The sequence below is a fragment of the Heterodontus francisci genome, chromosome 18 (genome assembly GCF_036365525.1).
Source record: "Heterodontus francisci isolate sHetFra1 chromosome 18, sHetFra1.hap1, whole genome shotgun sequence".
Classification (NCBI taxonomy): Eukaryota; Metazoa; Chordata; class Chondrichthyes; order Heterodontiformes; family Heterodontidae; genus Heterodontus; species Heterodontus francisci.
Window position 1 is genome coordinate 69,337,013 of NC_090388.1, and position 9,594 is coordinate 69,346,606.

General features: G+C 40.5%; 1 protein-coding gene across 1 annotated transcript in view; it reads left to right on the plus strand.

Moving 5' to 3' along the window:
• LOC137379705 (sortilin-like) overlaps positions 1–9,344 on the plus strand; it is a 163,162-nt gene extending 153,818 nt beyond the window's left edge. The window contains exons 19-21 of the mRNA XM_068050940.1: positions 755–861; positions 1,867–1,984; positions 6,156–9,344. Coding sequence (XP_067907041.1) covers positions 755–861; positions 1,867–1,984; positions 6,156–6,170 — 240 coding nt within the window. The 3' untranslated portion in view covers positions 6,171–9,344. The remainder of the gene's footprint in view (positions 1–754; positions 862–1,866; positions 1,985–6,155) is intronic.
• Positions 9,345–9,594: the final 250 nt, after the last annotated feature.

Genomic DNA, 9,594 nt, shown 5'->3' on the forward strand with positions numbered 1-9,594 from the left:
ACCTAACCCTAGGTTTGTGCCAAAATTTAAGCCGAAATTTTCATGTTGGGGAATTACGCGAAATTTCCTGAGAATCTCAAAAGCCGACACCGAAAGGTAAAATCAGTATAAACAATCAGAACTCGAAGAAAGCATAGAACACCATATTCCTTCTTTAATTTCCATGCGTAAAGAGGAACATAAAGAAGGAATCGATCAAACAATCATTTACAACAGGCACAGCACTTTTAAGAAAATGCAATCATGGAAGTTTGTCAATTTTAAAATTCTGATGCATTTAAAGTTAAGAGAATAAATTTTAGTCCTCAGGGAGGCAATGTGGAATAAAATTGCCATTTGAAAAAAACAGAAATATGACTGGGTCCTGTTGCCCTTACAAATTTTATTCATAAATTTACAGCATGTTCAGAACTGGAAGCTCAGGAAATTTGCGTGAGCTACATTTTTGTGTGAGGGGAGGGTGGAATTAATGAAAGGCAGAGGGTTTTGGCATAAGTTTAACAGAATCAGTGTAAAGGACTGAGAAAAATTCAGGTGTAAATCACTTATGCTCCAATTTCCTCAATCTTTTGCACAAAAATCAGCAGTAACTGTACTTATACCATTGTTCAGGAAATGCTGGGCTAAATCATTTTGCAATGTTCCTGTAAGATATAATATGGTGCTAGATAAAAAGTTATTTCTACATATTATGTATAATTAAAATGAGTTTCAGCTGTCTGAATTTTGTAAACATTATTGTATTTATTAACAGATACCCAAGATTACTATCGTCATCATCGTTATAAGTGTATTGGCAGCATCAGTGCTGATGATAACAGGCATTGTCCTTATTTTCAAGAAGTATGTGTGTGGAGGAAGGTAAGAAAACCTGTTTCTGAAATCTGCAATTGTTTGCTCCTGTTTTAGCCACATTTATTCATCAAAAGAAGTGAAACTAGCCCCTGCTGTGCAGTATTTTAGTTGTGACAATTCATTGTAAGTAAGCTCACGCAAACGCGACATGAAGTCCTGTGACATTGACTACAAGTCGTGGGAGTCAGTTGCCAGTGATCGCCAGAGCTGGCGGACAGCCATAAAGGTGAGGCTAAAGCGTGGCGAGTTGAAGAGACTTAGCAATTGGCAGGAAAAAAGACAGAAGTGCAAGGAGAGAGCCAACTGTGTAACAGCCCCAACAACCAATTTTATCTGCAGCGCCTGTGGAAGAGTCTGTCACTCTAGAATTGGCCTTTATAGCCACTCCAGGCGCTGCTTCACAAACCACTGACCACCTCTAGGCGCATACCCATTGTCTCTCGAGACAAGGAGGCCAAAGAAGGCTCAAAAAGCACCTGCTTGGTAAGGTAGTGTGGACAATAGAGACTGCAGCAACAAACCGTGTCATTCTGATCACTCGCCATGTTATCTTACTCTCAGTTAATGCTTGAACTGTAAAAAGATGCTGCAATTCCCAGCTTATTTAAATGAGTTTCACTGGTTTTTACTTATTTAGAAAGTTTCTGTTCCTTGCAAAGCAAAGTCATCAGGCAAGTTTTAAATTACAATACCTGCATCAACCTTGAAGAAACTTAGCAACTTTAGTGAGGGAGTTGGCCACAGACGACACAATCCATAAGTGATTGAAGGGTTTGCCAATCTTTTTTCTTCTATTATTTTTGAAATGTTATTTTATCTCATGGCTCAACAGCTTTTTGATTAACAATGTACCTTTAACATTTGCATCCAATCAGTAGCAGGATATGCAACTATCTTTTGGTTTTCGAGTTCATTTTGAGGCTGTCTGGTTATAGACATTTGATATGGTATATTTATCATCAACTTGTGTGAAATTACTCAAAGCAGCTGAATTTCATCTCTCCTATCTAGGGCCTTGGTCTATCGTTATTCAGTTCTGCAAACCAATACCGATGAAGTCTGCATTGCTGACAATCTGGACAGCAGCAGATCAAACACTGAAAGAGTTTACCATGATGATTCTGATGTTGTGAGTACTTCACCTTTTTTGAAGTGTGTTAGTGAGTGAACTTATGGTGTTTCATTTACTTTTGTATTTATCTTTCATTTCTTTTGGTTTTCTGACAAGGCATTGCTTGGTTTTTCACATCGTAGGCCCGGGTTCCCACTTCGAAGGCAAGTCCGTGGAAATTTATCAGAACTAAAGCCAATCATTTAAAAAAAAATCACATACCCTGTCCCTCAGCTTCAAAAACAATATACAGGCTAAAAATGCAAACTTCCAATGAATTATAAGAGAAGAAAGTTAGATGTTTGAGCACCTTGTAGGAAAGTGCGAGGCTTCCAAAAGTCTGATTTCTATACCGGTACTTAATGTATCCAAGAACAGCTTCATTAGTCTTGTCATATCAGCGAGGAAAAAACCTGAGTTGCTGATGTGACCTCTTAAAAATGTCCCCACAAAATAAAACAAATCAGTTGAGAAAATGAAAGACAGGCTTGAGTTCCAATATTGGAAATTAGATAAGAGCTGTACAGCTCAAAAATTCTCTGATTAACTTCAGATGCGACGTACAAAGAATCAAAAATAATCTAATCAAGAATAAATTATTGGAGTTGTAGGCTGTGTTTAAACTGTGCTACAACCCTGGTAGTGAAGAATGAATTCCCAATTGGCAGCACCTGATTGATAGTATAATAAAAGCAAAATACTGCAGTTGCTGGAAATCTGAAATAAATACAAGAAATGCTAGAAATACTCAGCAGCTCTGGCAGCATCTGTGGAGAGAGAAGCAGAGTTAATGTTTTAGGTCAGTGTCCTTTGATAGTGTCTGGCTGGAATTGCAGTCTCTGTGGGGTAAAATTAGTCTTTAGCAGGATTATAAAATTATGAAACGGGCTCATAGTGAATGGGGAACCCACTATACATAACGCCTGATTTTCTTTTCTATTGATGGGAAAGTGTAAAATGGGCTGCCCACCTGCTATAAGCCACTTCACATGATTAGGGAAAACCAAACTCCAGGCCCGGCCACAACACTGTGCTCGCACTCATGTACAAAGCTGCTCACTCCAGAATTAACCTGAAATACTTCAAACGTCTGCTTTATCAAAACTTTTTTAAAATTTCTGCTTATGTTTATAAGGTTCCCAAGCACTCAAGCAGTCCAGTAGAGCCCCTAAAAACTTTCTAAGCACTGTGTTCTACTCATGTACTGTGTTAGGACTGAGGTAGGGGAAGTGCAATGTCTCGAGTTCCACTTCTCCAAGGTCATAACATATGGTTAATTTTTTCCCTCTTACTGATACAGTCAATCATATACTCAATTTTTATCCCAGAATAAAGCACACCAATCACATTAATAAACAACAAAATTATCAGTTCATTATAAAACCAGTCTTAACCAGTAATGAAGTTAAAGCATAAACACACAGATTGAAATATTAAAGTTCCCTTTTTACCTTAGTCCCTCACACTCATACACACGCATACACTGGTTAACCAGAAAAATAAAGGGATTTTGTTTTTAGAGCTCTATTACAGACAAAAAAAGCACTTGGGCTGAGTACTTGCTCATTCTTGAAGAAACAGCAGGTGAGATATGCTGTGTTCCAAAACTGGGAGACAGCCTGGCCTCCGAGTACACATGGACAGGTCACTGGGATCTTTTGGAACAGTTGTTTTCAGGCAGTGTTGAGAATTAATTTAGCAGGCTTTTCTTCAAAGGCAGGAGACAAGATGAGTTGACACAATGGACTTCTCAGGGTCTTTTAGAGAGGTGCTGGAAAGTTGAGCTGGGTTGTGGTCTTCTCTCCTTCCTTGAGAATTCTCTTCTCTCCTTGAAAGCTCTCTTCTCTCCTTGGAAGCTCTCTTCTCTCCTTGGAAGTACTCTTCTTTCCTTGGAACTTCTCTTCCTTTTTATACAGTTCAACCCCAACTCAAAACAATTCAAAAGTAAAATTGACAACAGGAGGTCAACCTTTTGACCTCCATCAATCTTGATCTGTCACTTCTTTGTAAACAACTTCTCCAGATGTCCAAAGTTCTCTGTTGTTTATTGAGTTGGAAGTCAGGTGGTTTCCCAGAAAGCCTTGTTGCTGTTGCTGGAAGTCAGGTGGTTTCCCGAAAAGGCTTGTTTTCCTTACAAGACCTCTCAGTGACCCTTTTTTTAAAAAAAAAGCATTTCCAAGGACTGTTTTTCAAAGTTTAACATTTCTTCAATCTTTCAAAAATGAACCCTCAAAAAATATATTTAACAAAACACAGCGGCACCTTCGTAACAACTATCAAAACCAAGCAACGTGAGTTGGCCTCCCCAGTGGGTCTCACCTGAATGCTGAGTTATAACTATCACTTCGGCATCATCACTAAAAAGGAAATTGCTTCATGATGACACAGAACTGGCAGACATTGATCTGCAAACTTGCTTTCCTCAGTAAATATTGTGTTGGGGCTCATTGCAGTGAAGGGGTATTGTGTACAAATATTAATTCCACCCAAAACAGGCATGTATCAGTGGGGTAATGGCTGCCTGCCCAAAGTCAGCGTCAGGAGAGTAAGAACCATTTTCTTTTTCGGGCCTCATTGGAATGCAGCTAGCTGTGGGAGGGCGGGAAATGACTGAGCCGGCCAAAAGGTTGGGCCTGGGTTGGAGCGGAAGGCTGATCACAGGCCACCACTGGGCTGCAGTATGTTTGCAAAGCCAGAAGCACCAAAGTTAAAGGAAAAGAGATTTGGGGTCCTTTTGCAAAGTAGCCACCAGCTGTCACCTTCAGGACCACTGGTTAGGCTTTTCACTGCCTGGTACAAATGGGCAGAGCATACACAGCACATGTTCCTCCCACTGGTACTTCATAATTGCAATCAAGGTCCTACAACAGCATATGACTGCAATTTACATAATTAAACAGCTTCCCACTTGAAACAGGCAGGCTTGATGTCGGCCAAATTGACAGGACTGCATGAAAATGCTGTCAGCCAGGTCTTTGGTATCCAAAGGATGGCTTAAGATTAATCTCTCCCACCCACCCGGCCCCCCCACCACCTCTATCCCATTTTCCTCTGTAATCTACCCCGTTATCAGGCTAGACTATGCAGGCAGCAATTGAAAATCGCTTTTCAGGTTACATTAAGGGCTCATTGCAGCTGTCATAGAATTTTTATTGAATGATTTTAGACCTGTGATCCATAGAATCATGGAAATTTACAGCTCGGAAGGAGGCCATTCAGCCTGTCGTGTCTGCGCTGATCGGCAAGTTGCCATCCAGCCTAATCCCACTTTCCAGCTCTTGGTCCGTAGCCTTGTAGGTTACAGCACTTAAAGTGCATAACCAAGTACTTTTTAAAGTACAAAGATTTACCAACGTCAAATGGAAGCAAGGCTTGTATTTCATTCTGAAATCACTGCACATTTCTGAGCTCGTGTAGACATGGGGGTAACTTTCTGCATGGAAGGAGCTCTCCTCGTCATGCACCAGCATTTGAGCTGTTACCCTGTGATTTCCATAGCAGGCAAGAAGGAGCATCTGTGTAGAAATTCAACCTCCATGAGTACAGTTGCTTTGTGTTCTGGCAGTTACAGTGACCACAGCCCCTCATCCATCCCCCTGCAATTCCATGCTGAATCAAAGAACTCACTTGAAGTGGTATTTGTGCTTTTTTTTTCAATTGCTATTCCATCCTAAGGAGTAATTTTCCAAATGCCGGGCTATGGGGAAAGAGCAGGGGAGTGGACTAATTGTATAGTTTTTCAAAGAGCCAGCACAGGCGTGATGGGCAAATGGCCTCCTTCTGCACTGCAAGATTCTATGATTCTGTGAGAGGGTGTTTGATCCTCAAATACTGGATCAATAAACAGCTAGTCCCAAAACTTGTGAAAACCTCTCATTCCATTGAGTGAATTTTACAAAAGACAAGACCAAAATTGAACAAAACTTAACCCTATTGAATAAAAGATTTATATTATCGCTCTGACCAGTTATTGATTATTCCAGAATTGGGGCACTAATACACCATTAATAAGATTTTGGTTATGGCACACTCAATATGTCAGGCAAATAGCTGCTTGTAGAGTGACTGGGCAAATGTGAGGTCAAGGTAATTCAGTTTCTCTTGGTTTCTCTCGCGTAAGTATTCAGTAACATGATAAGTGTTATAAACATACTTTAATATCATAAAAACATTTTCCATTCCCTCCTAGGATCTGCTCGAGTAAGCTTGTACTTGGCTTACATGATATGCAAACCATTATTTGCCGACATAAATCTGCAAAACGGACTTTGACTCAAGTTTATAAATTTGCAAAGAAAATTGCCAACTGCCCATGGCAGTACTTCCTTCCTGCTAGACAGTTTCCTTTGTCATCCATTGCTGTTTGTAAATTTAAAGCAAGTTTTTTTTTGTGCCACTGCTAATAAAGAAAATGGTGAAAGTATAATTCCTTTCATTGTATGGATATGTTAACATAACCACCTAAGTTGTGTGTGTGTGTGTGTAATCTTATTTACAGGGTAAACTCTACGAGGCTTTGTGCCACTGGCAGAGCCTTGCTTACTGACAGCGCATGTTGCAAAATGGCTCTGCATGTCAGTCATTGGATGGGGATAAAAAAAACACAGGCAATGCACCAGTGATGTTCCCAAATCCTCACAAAACTTACCCTTAAGAAATGACTCGTAAGTTCATTGTTTAAACTGGGGGAAAAGAAATTGTGACTGACGAGAGACAGTAAATGTCTTTGGAAATGGGGAGGGGAGGTTAAATGTTTGTCTTCGCTGCCTGGGTCTTAACCTGGTCAAGTGAATCATCCACCCATTATGGAACTTGTCTGGTTTACATTCCGGTTGAGCAGGCGATTGCTCCTTTCCGCAGAATAACTGCTCAGTCCATGAATGGTCGTGATGTTTGCCTTTCATTTGTGAGCGACCACCTCCGACGCAGGGAAATTGTTACTAGTCTGTGATTGCATTATTTAATTCAGATCATGCTTCATCTGGAGTAGAAATTATTCTTGTCCATTGCCCAAAGCAGGAGATAGTGCATCGGTAGCCCATCCGATACTTACTTCCACTGGATCTGACATCAGGCCATTTAACAGGCGGTCGATGTAATACTGACCAATTTCCATTACTATCCCAAATCAGTTTCTACTCTATTGTGCCCTGGGATGGTAACATTGCATGCTAATTTGAATATATTTTCCTGAAATGGCAAATAGATTTATTATTTAGGTTGTATATCAATGCTTTGATTAGGTTCCCAGATAGATAAAACAACTTACTTATCATCCTTCCTCAGAACCTCCAGATCTGATTGACCAGACTGTTAGCTCCTCTGTGATACCTGAAAACATTTGGCTGGAATTTTCCGGGCAACTTGAGAATGGGCTGGGAGGTGGGAAGGCTTACAAAATGGAGTTGCCCGACGTCTTCCTGCTGCCATACCATTTTTCCAGCAGCAGGAAAGTTAGCGGCTTGCACACCCACCAGGAACTCTTGGGGGGGCGGGACGGGCTGGCTGCTGGCAGCAAAATACCGCCCTGGGTCCCGCCGCCTGCCTAGGCGAAGTCACCTCCTGCTTTCAGCCCCAACGGTTGGACATAAGCCATCTCCAAATAATTCAGCCTATTTGAGTCCGTTTCCCACTGTTGGGAACTTGTCTTTGCTGTACTTGTCTCCCCTCTTCTGTTCCCTTCTCCTCATCCATAAATTGTATTTCAACACTTAACACCCTTTTAAAAGTAATTTTGAGGCAGTATACTGATAAATATATTACTTAAAGTTAGCAGGATTTCAGCTCAGAAGTTGAGGCAGTGCAGTCTCCAAGTAAATTTTTCAGCCAAAGTTCTGTTTATCTCCATTTCTCATGAGTCATTCCCATTAAATGCTTAGTGCCTTTTTTAGTCCTAATGTTAAGGATTCAGTTGCCAAGTTGAATGCTAAGCAAGCATGTTATTTATGCACTTACAACACTACTTGCAAATGTCTATTGAAACAGTGACCTGCATAAAACTGCAATGCACGGTGACGCCTGCTGACCTTTCAGACAGATGAGATGTATGTGCACTGACCATAGCCAAGCCAGCAAGTTCCCATGACTATGAGCCCTTCACACATCCACCAATACCTGAAGCCACTGTCCAGGATACAGGCTGGTAATGGCTGAAAAAGCAGACAAATGATGAACGGACAGAACCAGAAGCTTCCTGCCCATCAAACGACAGAACTGTCCTCTGAGTTACAGTTACAGTGTCCTACATTGGAAGTCTAGGCAAGGTACTTGACAAGCCACCTCTGACTATATAATACTTTGTACTGGAAGATGCCAAAGAAATATAGCAAATGAGATTCAACAATGGCTTGATTTTTTTTTGTGTGTGTGTTCTTCTTGTAAAAATAGCCTTGCTCTACATCAGATATTGAATTTTTAAATTATAACAAATAATGAAAACAATAATGGCTGGTCCCCTATACCAGGCTGCCCAACCTTAGAGCTGAAAGTTTCTTCACTCAGTTTTGAGCTTTCATCACTGAAAGGATTAAGCACCAGGGTTGTTAGGAAAGCAAGTTTCTTTTATCTGGTTGATGTGAGATAGGGAAGTACATTTTCATTGAGCAAACAATAAATACAAAATAACTCTATTGTCAGCCTTACCCTGGAGTTGTGAGGACAACAGTGGCAAACTTATGCCAAAAACACTTTCTTAAAAGTTTTTATTGTAGGATTATGGTTTCCACTTTGATAGAATTTATAGAAATTATTTTTTAAAAATGTTATGTAACAGGAAAATTATTACAAAAGCGCAACCTGCATAAGATAATCCAATATTTGGAAAAACAAACCTGGGGCACTGGAATCCTGTTAACTGGGGCTACTATTGGAAATGATGTTCTTCACCAAGTAAAACTTCTCGGTCTTTGGGAGGGCATGTTAGAGTTCCAACAAGTGCCACAGCGCACCACAACTGTGGCACAGCAAGTTGGCCAGTCCCCCTGGTTCTCCAAATGTTGTGTTACGAGTGTAAGCAATGGCAAGGAGAGAGAAGTATCTGAGTGAGGAATATCCCTGGAGTTGAACTCATACCACCTTGTTAAGAGTCAAGCATTTCACTACCTGAAGAACTAGATCACCTCATCCACATTGGTTTAGATACAGCTGACCTGGATTTTGCAGGGGTTTTCATGGCGAATTGTCAGTGTTTCCCGTTCTTAACTTGATACATTCATGCAAATTTTTTCTAATGCTGTGAAGTAATTCAGGATACTTTGGATGTGGTATTTGTGCATAAATAATGGTATGTTCAAACTAAATGCTGTTTTGGCTGGTAAATTATGTCAATTAGATATATGTTGGCCTTGCAACTGCTCAATAAATTCTGCTTTGTTAACTACTTATGTGTATGATTGTCTTTTCACTGAACCCTTTATAAAGGAAAGCAATTGCATCATTATTTGAAGACCAGGGGTGAACATATTTTCTGTGTCAAAGTGTCTTTCTTCACGTGTGGCTCAGTTGTAGCACTCTTGCCTCTGAATCAGAAGGTTGTGGGTTGAAGACCCACTCCAGAGATTGGAGCATGTGATCAAGGCTGGAACTTCAGAGCAGTTTGGAGGGGATACTGCATTGTTGGAGGTGCCATC